The sequence below is a fragment of the Hylobates moloch genome, unplaced genomic scaffold (assembly GCF_009828535.3).
Source record: "Hylobates moloch isolate HMO894 unplaced genomic scaffold, HMol_V3 SCAFFOLD_19, whole genome shotgun sequence".
Lineage (NCBI taxonomy): Eukaryota > Metazoa > Chordata > Mammalia > Primates > Hylobatidae > Hylobates > Hylobates moloch.
Genome location: NW_026652294.1, coordinates 26,272,935 through 26,297,342, shown reverse-complemented (window position 1 = coordinate 26,297,342; position 24,408 = coordinate 26,272,935). Strand labels below are relative to the sequence as shown.

At 44.3% G+C, this 24,408-nt stretch overlaps 1 protein-coding gene across 5 annotated transcripts; it reads right to left on the bottom strand.

Annotated features, from left to right (window-relative positions):
* Positions 1 to 63: 63 nt before the first annotated feature.
* Positions 64 to 23,377, bottom strand: NUP50 (nucleoporin 50). Of its 5 annotated transcripts, none has more exons than XM_032139493.2 (8): positions 23,062 to 23,377; positions 18,831 to 18,909; positions 15,370 to 15,453; positions 10,948 to 11,134; positions 8,131 to 8,796; positions 5,677 to 5,758; positions 3,570 to 3,688; positions 64 to 2,632 (listed from the first exon to the last, which is right to left on the bottom strand). In XM_032139493.2, exons 2-8 carry the CDS (start codon positions 18,897 to 18,899, stop codon positions 2,430 to 2,432), a joined length of 1,410 nt encoding a protein of 469 aa, XP_031995384.2. In that variant the 5' UTR covers positions 18,900 to 18,909; positions 23,062 to 23,377; the 3' UTR covers positions 64 to 2,429. The 5 variants fall into 5 exon arrangements, with proteins under 5 accessions (XP_031995384.2, XP_058286961.1, XP_058286963.1 ...); XM_058430978.1 differs by lacking the exon at positions 23,062 to 23,377 and adding an exon at positions 22,601 to 22,729; XM_058430980.1 differs by lacking the exon at positions 23,062 to 23,377 and adding an exon at positions 21,955 to 21,978.
* Between the last annotated feature and the right edge of the window lie 1,031 nt (positions 23,378 to 24,408).

The window sequence follows — 24,408 nt, the reverse complement described above, 5'->3', positions numbered from 1 at the left end:
TTAGGCCACATATATGATACACTTCATAGATTCTCAAACGAAAGATGAAAATTGCAGTCCACATTGAACATTTTAAAGCATAATTTCTAATATTTTGTTAAAAATAAGTCAAACTAAAATAACGCATAAATCAGAATTACCTGTTAACATAGTGGGGAAAATAGGTAAGCCCTCCGGGGGCCCCGTGCCCCAAGTAAAAGACAAGGAGTTAAATTTTACAATGAAATCCACGTATACTCAGGCTCTTTACACTAATAATCAAAGTGAAGACCAACCAGTTCCTAAAGCATAAAAGAGTGATTTTAAGAAAATATCACATTTTGAGTTATGGTATATTCATCACATTTTTCCCTGTAATTTTCACTTCAACAGTGATAGTCTTAGCAGCAAAAATTTGCTGGGAATGTTAGGAAAAAAGGAAGTCACACATACCCACTAATTTAAAAATATATAAACTATTTTTTACAGAAGGGGCAGGTTTAAAAGAAAATCCAATCATGATCTTTTCATGCCATTTTTTGTAAACTTTCCATACACACGCAGATGCTAACAAAGTACTGTGTCATATATACTGAAGTGTCCTAAAGATGCCTGTGAGCTGCTGGTACCAGGGAAGCATGTGTGGCTAAGTTGCAACAAACTTAAATTTGTTCCCCTTAGTTCTTCATCTTTTAAAAAGTTGAATAAACTTAATGTCAATCGGGCAGGGCCAGTATTAACAGCATCAACCACTTGCTTACTATAAATCATCTGCAACAAAAACTCACGTGCATTCTCAATTCTAAAAAGTCAATGTAAAAATAATGGCCACTTCCTCCCTAGGTGCCGACTATAGCTATGTCGGACAGCATCCTGTAACAGTACAAGCACACCTCTCTCTGCACGGATTCATCCAAAGCCACACACTAGGCCAAATTCTCCCAGTGGAATCAAAACACTGAAAGTAGAGCAAGAACCTCATGACAACATTGGCCCAATCACACCTCAGGTACTTAGGAGTTCATCATATTTGATCATAAAATTGCTCCCAGCCCCAAACCTTACACCTGAAGACTGTAGTTTTAAAAAAGCCACTGTACCGTCCACAATTATTCTCTTTTCTAAATGAGAATGCGCTACGCACTGAAGATCAGCACACACACACACGTGAGCCCTTGGGCACTGACCCTGAGCCTGTACACAAGATCAGCTGGTACTAGTCTCAAATGATTCATGAGGAATCAAAGTGGAAATTTAAACATTCAATTCTGTATCTCATTCATGTGCCCAGAGTCTTCAAAGAATGCTCGTGTTAGTGACCTGACAGCTCTGGAGAAGTGACATGGATATTTGGGTGCATAACCATGGCCCCCTTCCAAACAGACATATGGAATCTTACTCGTAAAAAAGTAAAGATATTTCAGATATCAAATGTATAATATACTGCTGTCTAAAGTAAAGGCAAAATTTACACACGATTTTCTCTTCCATTACCTTATTACGTTTCCTAGTGAATCCACATGGCTCGTGTGTCAGAGCTCCCAGGCACATCACTTGGTCATAGTTTTCATATGCGTGGGGTTGATCACGGTACAAATGCCTATGGGCATCTTCTTTTTCTAGGAGGGTCTCATGTGACTTGCATTTCGTGAGGGTTCACTCTCCATGGTGTAGATGATAAGCTACCAAATTTGTGCTTTTAAACCCATTCCTGGCAATCCCCCTTTATCTTCATTTTGTCTTTAGGGGGATAAAGTAGTAACACTACCTCATGAATAGCAACTACAAAGCCAAAAAACTCCTTCACAAGCTGTTCATTTCTTTTTAGAATGAAAATGCAGGTCCTGAATTCTCGTGAAGCAGCCCACAGGGTTACAGGCCAATGATTCGAATGCTGAGGTGAACACTTAGTACTCACATTTTAGCTTCAAAATAAAAATAAAGCAGAGGACAAATGCCTGTCACAGCATGGCAGCCCGGTTCATTTGGTAACAGAACAAGTCTCACGTGTCGGCTGAGCCCACCTGAGAGAAGCACACAGGCCAGCTTCCTTCTGAACACAGCCGGGCACCTGTTCAAAAGTCTCTCTGGTGGTGGCGGTGGACCCCAAAACCCACGGGTTGGAAGAGCCTTTGGGAAAGCGAATTGATACCCTGATTGCAGTCCTTGAAGAAATCACTTAGGTTAGTTTAATAAACAAACGAACACTAAAAAATCTTCCAAAAATTGCATTCAAATGTATTTTACACTTTAGGCAGTTCTTAAGAAGGGAAGAGTGCAGTTTCTTGACACTTAACATTTAAAGGTTTTATTGGCCACATTAATCTTCCTCACAAAAGTTTTAAGTTATCTGTAAGTTCTTAGAATGTCAAAGAAGAGAAGAAAAACTGACTAAGGGGCGGTGGAAGAAGCAGCAACTTGGCAATAATTCCGCAGCCGACTTCGTGTGTTCAGGCATCCTTTTTCTCCAGTAAAATTTTGTGCAACTCGTCTGCATCCTCGCTGGTTTTTACCCGAATCAACATGGTGACTGGCATGGTGGCATTCTTCTCGTCAATTGGTGGATTTGGAACACAGACGATAAGAACGTTATTTTTCCCCGTTCGCGTACATGGCATATTGGGTGGAATCAGAACATTCAGCAGTATGTTGCCTGCATTCAAACAAACAAAATCCATCAAAATTATAGAAGCTATAGCTCCACCAAAGGAGTCTGTAACATGCTAAACATTAAACACTGAAATAACTTATACTTAATGGATCTAACACGGGGAGCCAACAGGAATGGCACAAAATCAGGACTGGTTCCCTGAGAACTGGGAGGCCTTGGGGAGGACTTGCCCTCACTGTGAGGAGTGGCCGTCCGTCCTCCCTCCAGCCCGGGGCTCTGCACCCACACAGCGTTTCTCACAGAGCCAACAGCCTCGCTCAGAACCGTCGGCCCTCTCAACACTGTCCGTTTTTGCACTGAAGGAAGAACACGGTGGCACAACCCAGTGTCTTCACTGCGCCACACGAACAAAGGACACCTCTGTCACAGAGGCCGCAGCTCCCTGGGCAAGAGTGACACGACCATAATGTTATTATTCACTAGTCAAGCCCACGGGAAAGAAAAACGCCTCCCCAGAGTTTCTGCAACACAGGTACAAATCTACCACTACTGCCCGCTCCACCGCAGGCCTGCCCATCTTCCTCCTCCTCCGGGCACTAGGCTCCTTGCAGTGGACTCTTTTCAGGTTAAAACTGAGGATGGACGGCGATCAGTTAGTGATCACTTGCTATATAAAAAGGATTCCTTTAAAAGGTTAATTTCCCTTGGGTGTTTATTAAACGGTCTAATCTCTAGCTTCTTGGTCACATTTCTAACACAAAGGAAAATGAAAAATCATTTCGTTTGCAGCTTCTAACACATTTATATTTCCTTATACACTATTATCCTGGGATTCAAAACTATAAGTAAATATAGGATGAATTTGGCCTGAATGCGCTCTGTTTAAAAACATATTAATAACCTTGAGTCAGCAGGGTAAAGGCTTTTACATACTATGTGATGATGATGATTTTGTGCCAACTGAAAAAAAGGTACCCACCTAAATTGGTGTCTGCCCGCACCAAAAGCTGGGTCTTCTGATTTGCTGTAGGTTTTAAATGCAGAGTACCTATGCCTTTCTCTTTAAACTCATTATCTTTCTTGTAAAATAGTTTACACCTATGGAGAAAAATAATAGGTACCATCAAGCATTCAAGGATGAATCAAGTCACACAGTTTTCTAACAACCACTCTTCACACTTGTGTGGAAAATCTGTATTAAATGAGAGTACAGGAAGCTTCAGGATAAATCTTTAATTGATCCAAACACAGCCTGAGCAAAAACCAGAATAAGAAAATTTGCTTAGAGATTTTAAAACTCCTCCCCATTTTTTCAAATTAAACAATGGGCCCCATGAAATTTTTATAACACTTTCTGAAACTGTCAAAATCAGGGCTCAACACCCCTCCCTCCCTGTTCTGTTCCTTTGGCCCTGAGCTCAACATCGCTGATCTGGTCCTCTAAAGACAGGCACAAATAAAGGACAAAGACTGTCCTACATCTCGCCCACCTCTCCCTTTTTTTTTTTCTTGGCCTATTTCTTATTTTAAAAATTCTCCTCAACCAGGCGCGGTGGCTTACGCCTGTAATTCCAGCACTTTGGGAGGCCGAGGCAGGCAGATCATGAGGTCAGGAGATTGAGACCATCCTGGCTAACACGGTGAAACCCCGTCTCTACTAAAAATACAAAAAATTAGCTGAGTGTGGTGGCAGGCACCTGTAGTCCCAGCTACTTGGGAGGCTGAGGCAGGAGAATGGCATGAACCCAGGAGGCAGAGCTTGCAGTGAGCCGAGATCGCGCCACTGCACTCCAGCCTGGGTGACAGAGCAAGACTCCGTCTCAAAAAAAAAAAAACAAAACAAAACTCCTCAAGGCTCCTTCAGTTTTTGATTGCACAACATTTTGAAATAAATTTGGAAAACATTCTTGGGTAGGGTCTAATAACAAAGTAATCAAATTATCTTCCCAGCCTCCTGTGCTATACATCTCCTGAGGTTATTAATACAAAACCATGGCTCATTTATTGATTTATGTATTTATTTTGAGACAGTCTTACTCTGTGGCCCAGGCTGGAGTGCAGTGGCATGATCTTGGCTCACTGCAACCTCTGCTTCTCAGGGTTCAAGCAATTCTCATGCCTCAGCCTCCCAAACAGCTGGGATTACAGGCGTGTGCCACCACATTCGGCTAATTTTCATATTTTTAGTAGAGACAGGATTTCACCATGTTGGCCAGGTTCGTCTGGAACTCCTGACCTCAGGTGATCTGCCTGTCTCAGCCTCCCAAAGTGCTGGGATTACAGGCATGAGCCACCATGCCTGGCCTCATTTGATTCTAATTAAAAAAAAAAAAAATCTTAAAGTTGGGTCACTCCTTTATATCATGTGAGTAATGAAATTTAAACACAGAAGAAATTGTTGGCCTCTTTTAAAAGTTCTTGAAACTAACACCTGGCAATCCCACAGGATATAGTAACCTGTTACATGGAAAACTGCTGGTTCATTATTCTGAAATTTTTGCATTACAAAAACACATCTTTGAAAGTTTCTGAAATGGCACAAATGTTTTTTCAGCAAATATCTTTGTAAAAACTAATCTCATTTAATTGAAAGGAAGATGAAAGTTTTTATAGGTCATCAACAGGAAGGGACGGTTACTGTGCTTAACTTTTTGACTGAGAAAATCCAGAAAGGCCAACCAAGTCTCCAGGAAGGGATGAGAGATGCCTCCTGAAGCCAAACCTGAAATCAGTGACTGACTCTGCGATTTCTTTGTTGGGGGAGGAGGAAGGGGAGGGAGGAAGACACAGGTAGAGAAGATGGGATGGGATGGGATGGGGTTGGGAAGATCATGGAAGAGCCTGTCTCTAAAGCACTTTAAAAGAGCTAAAGTGACAGAAAAGAGTGAGATCTGCCCACCAGGACATTTCTAGAACTGGATTCTTAAATAAACTGGCCAAGAATTCTTCCCTGTTCCACTTGAGAGCAGGCAAAGCTTGACCCTGAGACTGGAAGCTCAGTCAAGTGCCGTGAGCACGTTCTCCAGCCTGAAGCATGCCACCATGTCTATAAAACACATGCACCAGGAGCTTCTGGTGGTTCTTACTTTTTGGAGTAAAAAGCATCTTCTTCTTTTACTTCGGTAACTACTACTTTGGGTGGCTCATCATTCTCTTCTTCATCTCCACCTTTTATAAAAATGACAATAATTCAGTAAGATTCCAATCCAGAGCTTAAAAAAGTGACAGAAGTTTTGTTATGTAACACCCTAACCCTCCACCTGAGCACTCCATGTAAACTGACGACTAAAATGCACACTTAATGGGGGGGTGCTAGAAGGGAGTACCTGCAGGATTTTAACTATTTTGTGAAAAATAAGAATCCTTTGTAATGGGAACATAATTCTAAAATAACTTCTATAGAAAACCTTAGAATGGAAAAATCTCCATGCTTATGACAGAAAAATAATCAACACTCTATATTCAAATTACCCACTGGAAAATTACATCTCAGATGAGTTTTTAACACCTTCACCCCCTGAACATTCCTGTGACTATATCCACAAGTATCAGCAATGGCCAAAGATAGAAAAATACATTTTTTTTTTTTTTTTACAGGGGGCAAGTTGTCAGAGGAATCATTCCAAAGCCCCAGTTTAAGTAATTTAAGCTTTGTCTGAATTGCCACGTGGGTCACTGCTCTGGTACCAAAGGTATCCCCACTAATGGGGTCTCCCAAACACGGGAGACCTAGGCCATTATTTAAACAAGACACATTTAAACACACGTATTAGGCTGTGTACAGTGGCTCACACCTGTAATCCCAGCACGCTGCAGGGCCAAGGCAGGAAGATCGCTTGAGCCCAGGAGTTCGACACTAGCCTGGTCAACATGGTGAGACGCCCCCCTATCTCTACAAAAATAAAAGTTAACCAGGTGTGGTGGTACGTGCCTCTGGACCCAGCTACTTGGCAGACTGAAGTGGGAAGATCGCTTCACCCCAGGAGGTAGACGCTGTAGTGAGCTATGATTGCGTCACTGCACTCTAGCCTGGGTGACAGAGCGAGACCCTGTCTCAAAAAAATAAAAAAACCCACATATATAAAAGGATCCTCTTAAAGAGAACGGCAGTTGCATAAAAACTCACTAAAAAGCAATTCTAACAACTGTGATGCTCAGATGATTAGGTCACACGACTGTCCATCTTATCACTCCAATCTCCCCAGTCTTCTGATGCTTAAACTATGATAACCAAGGGACAAGGAACAGGCGCTCACTGAGGGGCGTCCTGCATCCACTGGGACTCGATTCAAATCCCCAGTGCCTGCCTCAGGAAAGACTCCCCATTTGTTTTATTTATGGGAGGCAGAGAAGAAATAAAAGGGGAGACCCTTATTTCACCCTGTGCCCAGAGGGCCCGTGCCTGAGGATATACTTGAAAGTAGGGCAAGGCAAAACAGTAATGGAAGTGTAGCCTCCTGCTAGAAAACCGTATTTCAGTGGCAAATTGGCAAATGCAGTTTTCTTCCTCAAGGATCAGTATGTTCATATGTCTGAGAAGTACACTTTTTCTTTTGTTGAGGCAAGGTCTGTGTTGCCCAGGCTGGAGTGCAGTGACGCAACCATGGCTCACTGCAACCTTGAACTTCTGAGCTCGAGATACTCCCACCTCAGCCTGTAGAGTAGCTGTGACTACAGGCACCCACCACCTGGCGTGGCTAATTTTTAAACATTTTTGTAGAGATAGGGTCTTGCTATGTTGCCCAGGCTGGTCTCAAACTCCTGGCCTCAGGTGAACCTTCCACTTTGGCCTCCCAAAGTGCTGGGATTACAGGTGTGGGCCACCTCACCTGGCCTCACTTTTAACTGCTTACAAGTAGGTATCTTCACAGACGTCATTTGTTCACAAGCACCATGTGAGGAAGCAGCATTATGACATCACCCCACTTTTTAAGCTAATAACAGAGGTTTGGAGGGCCCAGACCTTGTGCCTGGTCTGGGGCACTGATGATACATACAGGAGACATCACTTAGATACCACTGCTGCCCTCTAAAAAGGAGGTGCCTCCAAACCCACAGGAGGAAAACAATGTTGATTTCTTCTCTATGGCTATGAAAACTCTACACTTTTAATGTATAGTCAAGTACTGTTTTGCCACATGACTATTTACAGTCAAATCTCTTAAGTACAAATCAATTCAGGGGACATTCATGATGAACTTGATGAACTTTTCCAAAACACAATTTTCAAAAAACGTCTTTAATTCACTTGTTTTTTATATGCTAAGCCGTGTGTGTTTGAGACTTTTCAAAGTCAGGTGTTTTCAAATTCATTTTATTTTTAATCCTTATAAACAATCCTACAAAATAAGTCTTACTCTTTTATAAAGAAGGAATCTGAAACTCAGAGAAGCTGATTAGCTCTGTCTGAGATCACACATGGAGAGGACAACAACATCTCAATGTGAATCCAGACCCGTATTTGGAATCAAAGTCTCTGCGTTTCCCAAGAAACACAAATCTTATGCAAACCTCGACCCAACGACAAAGCTGGTACTTACCTTTGCATTCACCACTGTCACCTTCCGCTTGGCCCTCCAATGGTTTAGTGGGAAATGGTGAAGAGACTGGTTTACTCTGGGTAATATCTTTGCCAAATAAACTGGAGTTTCCAGGGGAGAATGAAAATCCAGTCAGGGGGACAGAGCTTAACGAGCCCAAAACAGAGCTATCAACTTTCTTGCCGAAATTAAATGAGGCACTTGTTGCTCCCAGGGATGATGGGTCCGTTTTCTTTTCAGATGCCACCTCCACCTTCTTGTCAGGTGTATCTTCAGTTTTGTTACCATGAAACAAAAACGCTGACTCTTGCTGTAATTTTGTTGAGCCAAAAAGGGAAGGAGACTGTGTTTCAGCCGCCGCTTTGTTAGATTCACTTTCAGAATTCCTGCCACTGTTCCCGTGTTGCTGTTCAATGTTTGCTAAATATTTCTCATAGTCTTTAAAGATAGGTGTCAGATCACAGAGGGGGTTTGTATTCACGTGCTTCACTATCCAATCCCGCACGGAGCAGTTCAAGGCGGCCAACTGCTTGTGATAGGCATTTCCCACACAAGCTTTACTGGAAGCAAGGCCAGAGGAGGAGGGCTGCTGACTGTCCCCATTAGTTTTGGGATTTGAAACTTTTTTATCAACCAAGGTGGTAGGGCCATTTGCAGCAAGAGAACCTATAGAAAGTTAATAATTAAACCATTTATTTAGCCTGATTTGATTAAATCATCTAGATTTTTATGCCACTCTGCCTTCATACTTTCTGCTTTTACTGTATCTCCCCCCACACCAAGACAGAGTCTTGCTCTGTCACCCAGGCTGGAGTGCCGTGGCACGATCTTGTCTCACTGCAACCTCTGCCTCCCCGGTTCAAGCGATTCTCCTGCCTCAACCTCCCGAGTAGCTGGGATTACGGGCACCCGCCACCATAGCCGGCTAATTTTTGTATTTTAGTAGAGGTGGAGTTTCACCATGTTGGCCAGGCTGGTCTTGAACTCCCGACCTCATGATCCGCCCACCTCAGCCTCCCAAAGTGCTGGGATTACAAGCGTGAGCCACTGCACCCGACCTACTGTATCCTACTTTTGTGACAGCTCAAAAAGTATGTGTTCAAGGAGTAGTATTTAGTAACCAGTAATCAGTAAAGCCGATTAATAAAGATCAAGTCAAAGTTTATACAAGAACACTAACCACCATATGCTTGCTCTACGCATTTTAAAAATAATCTTTTCCTTCAAAAGGACGCCTATTTGAGTTATCAGGCGTGTCCAGGGTGGTGTGGCCGTAGACAAAAGGATGCCTATTTCAAACAGCACTGTTAGAACAGCAGGTCCGCATTAACACTTAATCCCCAAGGTTGTTGGGATGAACAGTATTAAAGTACAGTCGCCCCTCTGTACCTGCAGGTTCCACACCTGTGAAATGCAGTCCTCAGCCAGGTGCGGTGGCTCATGCATGTAACCCCAACACTTTGGGAGGTTGAGGTGGGCAAATCGCTTGAGCTCAGGAGTTTGAGACCAGCCTGGGCAACATGGCAAAACCCCATCTCTACAAAAAATGCAAAAATTAGCTGAGTGTGGTGGTGTGTACCTATAATCCCAGCTACTGGGGAGACTGATGGGGGAGGATCACTTGAGCTCGGGAGATTGTGGCTGCAGTGAGCCAAGATCACACCAATACACTCCAACCTAGGTGACAGAGCGAGACTCTGTCTCAATGTAGTACTCCAGAGATGAGAAACCAGTGGATACAAACACTCACTTTTCCTATCTAAGAGTTATGCTGGTCTGACTATGGGACTTGAACATCCGAGGGGGTGCTGAAACCAATCCCCAGGATACTAGGGGATGGCTGTAGTTAAAAATCTTAACAGAGGCCGGGCGCAGTGGCTCACGGCTGTAATCCCAGCACTTTGGGAGGCCAAGGCAGGTGGATCATGAGGTCAAGAGATCGAGACTATCCTGGCCAACACGGTGAAACCCCGTCTCTACTAAAATTACAAGAATTAGCTGGGCATGGTGGCACGTGCCTGTAGTCCCAGCTACTCAGGAGGCTGAGGCAGGAGAATCGCTTAAACCCAGAGGCGGAGGTTGCAGTGAGCAGAGGTCGCGCCACTGCATTCCATCCTGGCGACAGAGCAAGACTCCAACTCAGGAAAAAAAAAAAAAAAAAACTTAACAGAGAGCACTTACTTTAAATCACACTAAACATTCTGCCAAATTCAAATCAAACAGTATACATTTTCAGAATAATCAGCTAAATACAACCCAACCAGTCAGGATCATTTCCAAGCTTTTAACCCATGATCCCATTCTCTGTTGCTAATTCCAAGAGTTTTTGACTAATTCCCTCAAAACAGGATCAGGCAATCAACACATCCCATACCCACACAAACCTAGCGTGGGAGGCTCCCTGGCCACGAGAACCTCATCTGAGTTCCCAGGAGCCACTTTGGTGCGAGGCACACAGAAAGCCCTTGGCACACAAAGGGTCTACATAGCATTTTCTTTTCTCTTTTGACTCTAGGTCAATTCTAAGGGTCATTCTCCTTTCAAAATTGAACATTCTGAGGCTTAGAGGCCAGGGTCACACAACTGGTAACTGGCAGAGCTGAGAACAAAATTGAGATGTTTTGGATCAAAAGCCTGTGCTCTACCCACTTACTCTGTAAATAACCAACACCTCCCTAAGTCCCATCTCTTTCATTATTACCCTGGTTTTGCTCACATGGTTCCAAGACACAGGGTAGCTATAAGAAAAACATCTTTGCAAAGCTATTTTCCATAGATGACACTTACACAGGCGGATGGGGGACGGGAGCTACTTACCAAAGGCTACCTTGGGCTCTGCCACTGCCTTTGCACTGGTGAAGGGAAGGGCACTGGTTATGTTGTTTCCATTCGACAGTCCTTCCAAAGGCTTCCCTCCAGCGCCACTACCAAATCCAGGAAACCGTCCTCCTCCAGAAGGTACCACTAAACCTTTAAAACCTTTAAAGGCTCCTCCACTGTCAGACTGAAATATGAAGGAGGAGCACGCATTAGGTAAGTATACTTTCTATTACCAAATAAGCAAGTGAGTGACAATAGCATCTTGGCTAAATAGCACCTAGACTCCATATGCAGTCAGCATTATAAGGCAAACTGCTGGCACAAGCAGAAATAAGAAATGAGATGGGAAGATTTTATTCGTAAGAACAGCTTTGCAATTCGAAGATGCTTTCCTGAAACAGGCAGGAAGGACATTTAAAAAATATATTATGTGTATTTTTAGGACATAAAAGGTAAGAAAGACTAATGCAATAAACCTATGTACCCACCACCCAGCCTCAGAATTACTGAAGTGTCTCAATAAAACTAAATCCCAAATGAAAGATACTTCATGTACTACTCAGTCAAAGACTATTTACTGACTAAAGAAATTATAAAAACATCAAGTTAGGTTAACTAAAAATATCCATTTGCCTAATTTCTTAACATCTGTAGCTTGTAACTGCTTTCAGCCTACAAAAACTTAGATGATCGAGTCTCAAATCTATATGTTCCTGTTAGCTGAGCAACCCGGGACAACTTTTTACTCTCCTTTTCCTCACTGCTTCCTTAAACTCGATTGTTCTAACAAGGTTTTTCTAGTAGGCCTTTTCCCTTTGTGCTAGCCTGCTCACATCTCTCACCTAAAATGCTCTGGAAATGTTTGGCATTCCTTATAATTCTAAAGCTCCTCTCTGCCCCTGGAACTTCTGGAGAAAGGTTCCTCAATTTATAGTGCTTTGCTAAATAAACTCACCACAATTTTTAGAAGCCCTTTTTTGTTGTTGTTCAAAGAAGTGATTACATTATAGGAAGTGATCTGCTTCTTAGACCAAACATCTAAGAGACAGTTCACAAACCTTAAGTTTCCACGAGTGAATTATAACCATGATTTCACCAAAAAAACAAAACAAACAAAAAAAAACTGGAACCCCTTCATTTACTAAATGGGCCAGTTAGCCTAAATATTACTGCATGTTTTTCCAAAGCCAAAATTTCAATCTCATCTACAGAATTTCAGATGTTTACTGACCACTGATGTATTTATGGCAATAAAATTAGGCAAAGAATGGAAAATTTTAACTTGTATGAGTTTTAATGCACATAATAAATATAGCTTAGATTCTGTTGCTCTAAGTTTGATTTTTCGTCATTTAAAATTCCAAATACACCAAACTGATAGCTGTCATTTTAAAACAATGATTCATGGACAAACTGTAAAGCCATTAAGTGGCTTTTCAGAGCCTTCGATTTTGCACAAATTTAAAAGCCACTTGGTTTTTATAGGGATTTTAGAAATTGCTGATAGTAAATTAGCTCTAGAATCATAACAAAAATTCAAGAACCACAAGTTAAACAAAAAAAAGATATTCAGAAAAATCAGAGTAAAAGTTGATTAAGATATTCATCAAGGGGCCGGGTGTGGTGGCTCATGCCTATAATACCAGCACTTTGGGAGGCCGAGACAGTCAGGTCACTTGTGCCCAGGAGTTTGAGACCACCCTGGGCAACAGAGTGAGACCCCATCTCTACGGAAATGCAAAAATTAGCTGGGTGTGGTGGCGCATGCCTGTAGTCCCAGCTACTCAGGAGGCTGAGGCAGGAGGATTGCTTCAGCTCAGGAGGCGGCGGTTACAGAGAGTCAAGATTGTGCCACTGCACTCCAGCCTGGGCGACAAAGACCCTGTCTCAAAAAAAAAAAAAAAGGGAAAATACCCATGTGGGCTCCTCCATGGGTACTGACACAGCCCCACATCCCTCAATTTCCCTCATTGGTTTTATTGTTCCCCATGGCACTTACGGAGGAAAAATTAATACTATGTATTTGTTCTCTTCCATAGGGCAAGGAGATTTTGGTCTTTTTTACTCACCAATATATCTCCAGTGCTTAGCAGATCTACTGAATCCACTATTTAGGAAAAGCCACATTTCAGCATTCTGGCGGGTGATACAACATTTAATTGTCCTAATATATAAGTTCTGATGAAAACTTCAGGCTAAGAGTTATAGCTAAAATTATCTGTGGATTTCTATTATCCACCTACATTGAATTTCCCTTAGTTGCCCATGGGCTCCCGCCCTCTCCCTTCCTCGTCCCTTCAGCTTAAGTTGTAGATTATGGTCTGTACTGCTTCTACCTCTTGACCTTCCTTCGGTTGCACAGGTGACTGCCCCTCCTTCAGAATGGCTTCCCTTGGCTTCTGCAGTGAGCTGTTGTTTCTCATTCCTCGTAGGACCCTCCACCTGCATGCCTCCTCTCGCCCACTCCCACGGCCTCAATCTCCCACATGACGAAAGCTCCAGGAGCTGTGCCCATCCTTGCCATAATTCCTGTTGTATACCTAGTGGTCTTCTAGGGCACTCCACTTGAGTGTACCAAAGCCTTTCAAATACAACATTTCCAAGACCAACGATTTCCTCCTTAATTAAGCTGTCCCCGCCTCCATGTATCTTCTCAGTGAAAGCCATCAAACATCACTCAGCTCAACATCTATGTCTACCACCTAGCCACCAGTCAAGGCAATTCATAAAATCAGACCAGAAAAAAAAAAAAAAAAAAAAAAAATTAAAAAACCTGAAGTTCAAGAAGTTTACTGTACAACAGGCAGGTAGAAATGTATTATACACCTGAAAATAACGCCATGTTGTACACCATAAGCATATAATTTTTGTCAAATAAGAAATACAATTTTTAAGCAAAATATAATTAATTAATTACAAAACACAAGACCTAATCTCTAGCTTGGATCTGAGATATGCTTTCTCTGTACCTACTTCCTTTCTTGGCAGTGCAACCCGTTAACTTGAATTCTACATGAAAGAGCTTTTACAAGGTCAGGAAATGAAGCTCCTCTCATGCATCTGAAGCATGCAATGGAGCAGAGAAAGAGCACACACTTATGACATTAGCCATGGCATTCTAAAGACGTTCAACACTACCCAGAACCACCTGAGAATCGATATGATGTAGGATTACGTATCTCTGCCTCGAATTACACTATATTGGTATATATAGTCATATATTTTAGGAAAATCACAAATAGTTTATTTTTATAATTTGAATTGTTTTCCCATTAACACATACCGCCATTTATGAGCTCTGAGTGACTGGCTGTTGTAAGCGTCTTACTGACTCCCCACCACTGCCACCTACTTGGCTCCCTTCCTTACGTTTTCAAACTTAATAAATTTTATGATCAAAACTTTGGCAATGTAATGAGTATTTTTGTAATAACAATTTCTTTTCATTGCTTCTCAAAGTGTGAATGATATATCTTTCCTATCCTTTTTATTTGGAAATAAAAGGGAAATAAACTTGCATGTCCCTTAAGCAGCATGCTCAGGAAAGGAAGTATTTCTGCTCCCAGGAAGTCTGCTTTATGCTTACTGGCGCGGTACCTCTAACCTGACCATTTGAGATCCTCCAATGACCATTTCCTTGGAGCATCACGTTGGTGCTCAAAAAGCTTCACATCTTGGAGCATTTTGGATTTTCAGATTAGAGACACCCAAGAATATAATCTATTCTTGATGTTTTAAACACTGCAAAACGTGGGGTAGGGTAGGTGTATTTCAAAGCTGCCACCCAGGATATTCAAAGCGGCTTCTCCTGCCTAACACCAGACGTCCAGGCCACCAAGACCACACTCTCTTGGGTCTAGAATGTACCTGAAGGGAGAGGACGTACTGGGGCCGAGTTCTTAAGATGCGGGGTGACTGCTTAATAATCATCACATCATTTCAATTTAAGAGTCACAACTCATCTTGCATCTTTCTTAGCACAGGAATGAATCATTTCAGTATACTATACTAGCAAGAAAATCCACACCTAAAATGCTTCTAGTATAGTGAAAGGGCTCCCCCTACCCAGGCCTCGATCCCAGGGAGCAGACAAGACTCTCAGAAGATCCTTGCGTTTTCCTTTCTTCTTCCAATCTGTTGCCACTTCGCCCACCTCTGTATTGCTTTGCTCGTTTTTCTTCTCCATATTGTCACTCAACATGAATCTGTCTATATTTATCTTATTTCCTCAACTGGATAAGCTCTCTTTAAGGTCCAGACCTTACATCTCTTATTTTTTTCTATCTCCCATGATCTACATCAAAGAATAAGTATTTTAAGAAAGCATTTGTTGGTATCATTGCTCCCAGCGGAGGGACTGCTGTGCAACCCAGAAATCAAATGAGTATTTAATAGCAAGAGCTGTAAGGGGGCACTCACTTCGAATCCAACATTTCTGCGCTTTGCTTTCTTTATGGCCCTATTCTTCAAGACTTCCTCACTGGCCACGGAGAATGTTCCCACCTGCAACACAATACAAATTAAACAGCAGTAAGATAAAGCCAAACAGATGACAAAATGCTCAACAACAACAACAAGAAGAAGAAGCTAGAACTGAGCCACTGCGCCCGGCCTCTCAAAAAATAAATTTTGGCCAGGCACGATGGCTCGCACCTGTAATACTAGCGCTTTGGGAGGCCAAAGGTCAGGAGTTTGAGACCAGTCTGGCCAATATGGTGAAACTCTGTCGCTACTAAAAATGAAAAAATAGCTGGGCATGGTGGCGGGCACCTGTAATCCCAGCCACTCGGGAGACTGAGGCAGGAGAATCGCTTGAACCCGGGAGGCGGAGGTTGCAGTGAGCCAAGATAGCGCCACTGCACTCCAGCCTGGGCAACGGAGCAAGACTCTGTCTCAAAAAAATAAATAAATAAATTGTGTTATTTATAACATACACGTGATTTTTAAGATGAGTCCTGCCCAACTTGCCCACTGTACAAAAGGCCACAGAGGCACCTAGGACCTTGATGGAAAACCATTGCTCTTCCACTCAAAGTGCTCAAAGCGCACTCATGTCCACACTTCTGATGTCCACATCAGAAATCTGCTGAATATCTTCGGCTTTAGTTTATAACCCTTCTTTTACCCTGTAGGGTCAGAATAAAATATTTCCCATGCAAAAATTCTCACCTATAGTTGTTTCAGATCATATTAAACTTAATGGGATAGGTCCTACACTCATAGAGGGGACCGTCTGGCTGCACTTGCCCCAAGTTAAATGTACTTAACTAAATGTAATCTTTCCACACATTTCATTAGCATATGTTCAAATGGGAGTTCTTTCATTCCTGAATATTTTAATGTCTAAGCAAATAGTTACATGGTAATCTAGATGTTACTATAGCGCAGAATGTAACTGTGCTTAAGATCTTAAACCAACAACAACAAAAAACCAAAAACCCCCATAACCAAAGATTTTAGTTAAAAAGCACCAAGTCAGTTTTGACCCTGTCAAAACATTCACATCCTTGTGATTCTGGTTTCTCTAAACATATGTGAGGAGATACACTTGTAGAGAAAAAAAGTACTAGTACCAGAAAGATCCCGAAAGAAGGAAATGGCCGTCTAAGAATAAGCTTGGAAACACTTGCAAGTTTTAAAATTTTTCCTTTTTTACTTAGCACTATGCTGTTAACCTGAAAGGCTAACCTGGTTACAGATTTCCTTAGCCATCTGGCCTGGGGGTAACACACTGCTGATAAGGTACAACTGTAGAGTCCAGCCCTATGGGGCTTTGCAGGTGTTCTCCCCAAAGGGGGAAACAGAGATTGTAAGAAATAAAGACACAAGACACAGAGATAAAGAGAAAACAGCTGGGCCTGGGGGACTACTACCACCAAGAAACGGAGACCAGTAGTGGCCCCGAATGGCTGGGAGTGCTGATATTTATTGCATAGAAGACAAGGGAGCAGGGTAAGGAGGATGAATCGTCCAGGGGATTGATAAGGTCAGTCCGGGGGGTTTGATAAGGTCAAGCAAGTCACGTGATCATGGGACAGGGGGCCCTTCCCTTTTAGGTAGCCGAAGCAGAGACAGAAGGCAGCATACGTCAGCGTTTTCTTCTATGCACTTATCAGAAAGATCAAAGACTCTAAGACTTTCACTATTTCTTCTACTGCTATCTACTAAGAACTTCAAAGAGGAACCAGGAGTACGGAAGGAGCATGAATGTGGACAAGGAGCGTGACCACTGAAGCACAGCACCACAGGGAGGGGTTCAAGCCTTTGGATGACTACTGGCAGGCCTGGACAATATCCAATCTCCCACAAGAAGGTGGTGAAGCAGAGTGTTCCCTGACTCTTCCAAGTAAAGGAGACTCCCTTTCACGGTCTACTAAGTAACGGGTGCCTTCCCAGGCACTGGCGTTACCACTTGACCAAGGAGCCCTCAAGTGGCCCTTATGCGGGCGTGACAGAGGGCTCACCTCTTGCCTTCTAGGTCACTTCTCACAATGTCCCTTCAGCACCTGACCCTACATCCGCCGGTTATTCCTTGGTTATATTAGTAGTACAACAAAGAGTAATATTAAAAGCTAACGACGAGTAATGTTTATACTAATGATTGATAATGCCCATGATCATCTCTGTATCTAATTTGTATTATGACTATTCTTATTCTATTTTATGTATTATACTGAAACAGTTTGTGCCTTCAGTCTCTTGCCTCAGCACCTGGGTAATCCTTCGCCCACATCCCATAAGTACAGCTGTGTTTTATTCTTTGTTTTTTAGACAGGGTCTCACCCTGTTGCCCAGGCTGGAGTGCAGTGGTGCAATCATAGGTCACAGCAGCCTTGAACTCCTGGGCTCAAGCAAACTTCCTGCCTCAGCTTCCCACACTGCTGTGACTATAGGCTCATGCCACCATGTTCAGCAAATCAAAAAAATTTTTTTGGGGGTCGGGTGTGGTGGCTCGCGCCTGTAATCCCAGCACTTTGGGAGGCTGAGGTGGGTGGATCACTTGAGGTCTGGAGTTTGAGACCAATCTGGCCAACATGGTGAAACCCTGTCTCTACTAAAAATACAAAAATTAGCTGGGTGTGGTGGCGCACACCTGTAATCCCAGCTACTTGGGAGGCTGAGGCAGGAGAATCACTTGAACCCAGGAGATAAAAGTCGCAGTGAGCCGAGGTTGTGCCAGCGCACTCCAGCCTGGGTGACAGAATGAGACTCTGTCTCAAAAAAAAAAAAAAAAAAAAAATTTATAGAAACCGGGGTCTCTCTATGCTGCCCAGTCCTATTGTTTCTAAGGGAAAAATGATCAGATTTCCTCAGGGGAGACCATTTTCATTTTGCTGGAAAAGGAACTAGGCCAATCTCAATTCTATTCCTATAAATGCAATTGTTAGGGGTCTCAGGTCTACCACTAAGAAAAGGAAATAAAGCAGGCTTCCAAGAAGCATTAGGGAAACGGACTACCGCAGACCGAGATGGTGATGGTGTACCACTTTCACATCTGAGCAGTGTGCTAAGTTCATGACTAGATCACTTAACTCAGCCTTCAGCCATGACTAAAATGGCATACCACGAACCATGGGTTTAGAATGCTTCAAGTATACGAAACTCAGGAGGAAAGTGCTTCTACTAAGGAGAATATTTAAGGAGCAGGCACTAGTGGAAAAGCACATCTAAATGTAATACATTTCTACACTAACTAGAGGTCACAGAAATGTAATTAATAAATATCTACACTAAGTACACGTCATATAATTTGTCATCTCCTATTCATGATGTTCTTAGAAAGGTCTTTTAGTTCTGTCACAAGTCTTCATGAGGAACCCCAAAATGAATGTAAAACGCAGAAGAAACAGGAAATCATTCTCAGGGAAGCTGCTTTTTACCTCTTCAGCTTCATCTTCTTGATCCCAATTCCTATCTGTCAGTTCCTTCTCAGCATTTCTTTTGGCCATGTTTTCGAACCTAAGTTATAGAAAACAGAAGAGTTTATTTTTCTAGAAGAATAAATTCTTATAAAGAATTTTAAAAATTCACTCTAGCATGAAGTGAGATAAAACATCTCTGATTTTTTTATCAGAAAAAAAAAGCATCTGAAAACTGCTTTAATGAGAACTTTACAATGGTGCTGTTAGGCTCCCAGTGTTACAAATCAATAAAGGCTTTGTCCAGGAGGCAGAAGAAGATTCCTAGGGAACACCAGCACTCCTGAACAACACTAAACCAACTCCATTTGGAAAAATTAAAATGAAGTTATCAATTGATTTTTTAAAAATCTGGAATCTGAAGTATTGTAATCAAAAAGTCCTTAACTAACTTTTTCTATGCATATACTGAAAGTCTTGTCATAAGGAAAATAATTTTAATATTTAAAATTCTCTTAAAGATGACCCATTAAAGAAGTGTATCTTTCAGTAAGAATACGAGTAACGGGCTGGAAACGCCTTCACAACACGAATACGGTTCTTTAGGCTACAGCCAACAGAGATACATGGTTCCCAAGACTGAACATTTCGTTGCCTCAAATTGTGTATTGCCAAGACAATTAGAAGTCCAAAATGATTAACATGGATGTGTTAGTATTCTGGGAACTTATAACCTTTCAAAAATAAATCATTGGCTTCACTTTTCAATACCATGGCATTAGCGGACGGGGCAGGAGTTGGGGAACAGTGTGAACTCTGCAGTGGATTCCAGCGCCTAACCAAAGAGGGTGCTCCTGTCCATCCCCTAAAATTTACAATTTGTTTTCTGATCCTAATATCATAACAACAACAACAAAACAAAAAAACCCACAACCCAGAGGTCCGCTGTGAGTGTTGTGCTGGCTTCTTCACTAACTCTCCAGCTGGACAAAAAACCTTTCCATTTCCCCTGCTACCCACCTTGCCCAGGAGCTTACTGATTAGTTTTGGGGACCTGCCAGGTCTTGTTAAACCTGCCTGAACTCCTTCGTGATACTCTCCCCACTCGTTTGCCCTCAACACCACTATACACCAGAGTAACCTTCCTTATTGTGGTGTATTGTGTAATATACAGAGTGTATTACAACCTTACAAAGTGGTCACTAAGATATAAGGTGACATATCACTCTTTAGTATCTAAAAGTAAAATGCAAATGCTGGCATTCCAAAGGCTTCTACAATTTGATGGCCAGCGGAGTAACTACATAGGGACTGTCAGCTTTTAATACATTTAAGTGATTTTTAAATTTTGTAAGTTTGTGCTATTTTTCTGATTACAAATGATATGAAAGTCCAAAATTCTAAAATATAAAGTATGAGAAATAAATACACTTTCCATTCGCTGGGAACCCTCTCTTTTCAATGTTCACCCAAAAACACTTGGTTAAGTTTTGCCATTAATCTTTGTCATACAAACAAAAACAAATACAGGAATAGACATAATTCTTTACTGTGCAGAAACCAGGTCTCTGTACGGATTCTTTTTAGCAATTTTCCCACTCCGACCACCAAAGGGTCGGAGAAGTAAGAAGTCACCAATGGTCACGTTTGCTATTTAAGATTAACTGTGGGGCCGGCGAAGTGCCTCATGCCTGTAATCCCAGCACTTTGGGAGGCCAAGGTGGGCAGATCACTTGAGGTCAGGAGTTTGAGACCAGCCTGGCCAAGATGGTGAAACCCCGTCTCTACTAAAAATAAAAAAATTAGCTGGGCGTGGTGGTGGCACCTGTGATCCCAGCTACTCCAGAGGCTGAGGCAGGAGAACGTCTTGAACCCAGGAAGCGGAGGTTGCAGTGAGCTGAGATCGCGCCAATGCACTCCAGCCTATGTGACAGAGCGAGACTCCGTTTCAAAAAAAAAAAAAAGAAAAGAAAAAGAAAAAAATTAGCTGTGGAGAAAAAAGGGATGGAGCTGAATGCACAAAAACTGTAATAGTAAAATTTTAACTTCTAACTCATACCCACAATGAAGAGACAGGTGGCACAGTAAAATAGTCTAAATAAATGTAGGGGCTTCCACGTCCTAACATACTCACCAAATCAGCACATAACCAAAACGCAGGGATCTTTGTTTTGTTTACAGATATACTCCAAATGCCCCAACGGTGCCCAGCTCAAACAGCAGGCGTCCTGTCTGTCATTAGATCAGTGAGCTGGGGTATCGCATAAAGTATTTCAAAAAATACTAAAAGATGCTGGCATCCCAGTTTTGCCATTTTCTAACTGTGAGAACTTGGGCAAGTTATTTTTAATTTTTGTGCCTCAGTCTCTTCATCTGTGGAACAGGAAGTATTAAGAAAGTTAAGATAAACATTGGCTTAGAGCAGCGCCTGGAGCACAGGAAGGGTTTAATAAATTATTATTATTATTATTATTATTTTTTTGAGACGGAGTCTCGCTCTGTCGCCCAGGCTGGAGTGCAGTGGCGCAATCTCGGCTCACTGCAAGCTCCGCCTCCTGGGTTCACGCCATTCTCCTGCCTCAGCCTCTCCGAGTAGCTGGGACTACAGGCGCCCGCCACCACGCCCGGCTGATTTTTTTTTTTTTGTATTTTTAGTAGAGACGGGGTTTCACCGTGGTCTCAATCTCCTGACCTCATGATCCGCCCACCTCGGCCTCCCAAAATGCTGGGATTACAAGCGTGGGCCACCTCGCCCGGCCAATAAAATATTAAAGAAACAAGTTTTATTAGAAGCAAAGGCAATAAACTACCACTTTTCCTCCAAAACGTAAAAGTTGTAGCATGGAAGAATAACTTGGATTACAAACCAGACTTTTACAAATATTTTACCAAATCCCTATTTTATTTCAAAGCATGATACTTCAGACAATACATTTTACTTTTATGCTAGAAGTGGGGGGAAAAAAACCCTCTGTAAAATATTCAGAACAAGGCCTGGCACCTGGAGTCTTATGTCTAGCTACTGTTATGAAGAACTTAAGGGAGGCGGAAGGATCTCTTGAAGCCAGGAGTTGGAAACCAACTTGGTCTCTACAAAAATAAAGATGGACATAGATTAGATGAATAAATAGAAATAAAAAATTACCCGAGCGTAGTGGCGCACACCTGTGGCCCCAACTACTTGGAAGGCTGAGGCAGGAGAATCACTTGAGCCCAGGAGCTTCAGGCTACAGTGAGCTACCACTATACTCAGGCCTGGTGACAAAGCAGGACCCAGTCTCAATCAATCAATCAGTAAAAGGGAATTTAAAAAACGTTTGCGTTTGTGGGTAAAAAACCACCAAATTAGACATGGTTTCTAGGTATGAAGCAACGTGGTAGGAGACTGAAAGTCTAGGTAAACTGGAAAAAAACATTATTTGTGCCTGATATAGTTATGTGGTCTCTGGCATCTGGTGTAGCTCTGCCCTTGGAGCTCAACTTGTCAACATCAGCTTAAAACGAAAACAGATTTGGCTATACTTAATAGTGAAGTGCCTTGTTGAAGGAAAAGAACAAGGGGGCCAACTAAGGAGACAGAAATACCTAACCTCCAAGCTGGTTCTTAACGGAACCGAGCAAATGGGTGATGAATGACCCGGGAACGCAGTAAGAAAGTGAAGCTAGGTCAGAGAGGTAATGGGCCCACGAGAAGAGAGACGAGGGGCGGCCAGGGGGAGAGGAGGCTCGAGAGGAATCGCTAGGAAGAAAACGGAGAGGACCACGCTAGGACAGCCCTGCCAGCCCCCTACCTCCGGCGGGGCCGCAGGGGCGAGTCTCACTCGAGTCGGACTCCGCAGCCCGGTGAGGCCCGGGCCCCGCTTCACAAACAGTCCGGGCTGCGTCGCCGCTGTCATCCCACCCCACCCTCCACCCGTCGCTGCCCACCCGCCAGCCCCGCCCGGCCCGCGCGCCCGACCCAGGCTCCCTCCCTAGAGTCCCGACCCCTGGCCCTGTACCCCACTCCCCAAGGTCCCGTCCTCCAGCCCCGTAAGCCCCTCCCCAGGGTCTGGTCCCCCGGCCCCGCACCCCTCCCCAGGGGCCCGTCCCCCGGCGCTGAACCCGCAACCCCTCCCCAGGGTCCAGTCTCCAGCCCTGCACTCGCACTCCCCTCCCAGGCCCGAGCCCGCTCCCGCCCTCCCGGTCCTGGGCTCTCAGCACCAGGCTCCCGCCCTCAGACCCTTCCCCTCCCGCGCCAGCCGCCGCCCCTCACCTCCTCGGCGGCCGCCGCTGCACTCGCTGGGTCTTGGGTGCGGCGAAACCCGGGGCGCAGCGGCGCAGGGGTCTAGAGCGGCTGGGGGTCGCCGGGCTGAGTGCGCTCGGCCGCTTCCGGTGCTGCGCTGCGGATCTCGGAAGACTTGGTGCTCGGCAAGCCCAGAGACTCAAACACCATGTCCCCGGGGGGCTCCTCACGCTGTGTTCGGCAGGGAGGCGAGAGCACCGGTTCAGCCGGAGACCGCTGGGGGAACCGCGCCGAACACGCTCCGGGCGGCCATTTTGTAACTCGAATCTACCCCCAAAACCAATTCGAAAAAAGGGAGGAAAGAAACGCCCGCGTTCAGCTACTGCGCAAGCGCGCCGGCGCTTCCGGCAGTACCACCTCCTTCCGCCGGCCGGGCCCCTTACGCGGCGCATGAGCCCAGATCCCTGGAAACCGGCGCTGGGCTGAGACTGCCGGTCTCGCGCAAGCGCGCACGCGCCGACGTTAATCTCGGAGCCGGCGCCAGCAGCAGCGGCTTGGGGTGTCGGCTCAAGTGGGGCCAGCTGCGCGTCTTCCAGGCTGTTCGCGCGCTAGTCGCCGCTGAGGAGCCGGCGACGCGCGAGGAGTTCCGGCGAGGAAGGTCGGTCAGTGGACATGGCCAAGGCCCGCGGTGTCCGCGTGTGGGAGCTGCAGGGCTGAGGAGAGGCCGCCCGCGACCCTCGGGAATAGTGTGAGGTGCCACTGGGGTCGCTTCACGTCAGGAAGCCCCGTCCCGGGGGACGCGCGCAGGTGTCCCTGCTGCCCGTACCTGGCCGGGGTGACCCGGAGGGGCTGGGTCTCGGCGCCTGGAGGGGCCGTGTGGGCCGCCTGTTAAAGGACTCCTCGTTCGCTGACATTTGATTTTGCGTTGGGTGCCTTCTCTTCTGTTTTTTTCAGCCACTGAGATCCCTTAGTGCGTCCTGGGCACTCAGCTGTTGAGCAGGGGAACGAGTCCTGCGCTTTCTGCGCTGAGGACTCATGGCCCGTAGGCCAGGCAGCCTCTGAGCTCCTTTCTCACCAGCAGCTTGCGATCCCTCATCCCTGGCGCTGTCATTCCCAGCTGTTTCCAGTGCCGCCTTTTTTTTTTTTTGAGATGGAGAGTTTAACTTTTTCGTCCAGGCTGGAGTGAAGTGGCACGATCTTGGCTTACTGCAGCCTCCGCCTCCCGGGTTCAAGCGATTCTCCTGCCTCAGCCTCCCGAGTAGTTGGGATTACAGTCTTGCGCCACCACGCCGGCTAATGTTTATATTTTTAGTAGAGACCGGTTTTCACCATGTTGGTCAGGCTGGTCTCGAACTCGTGACCTCAGGTGATTCCCCG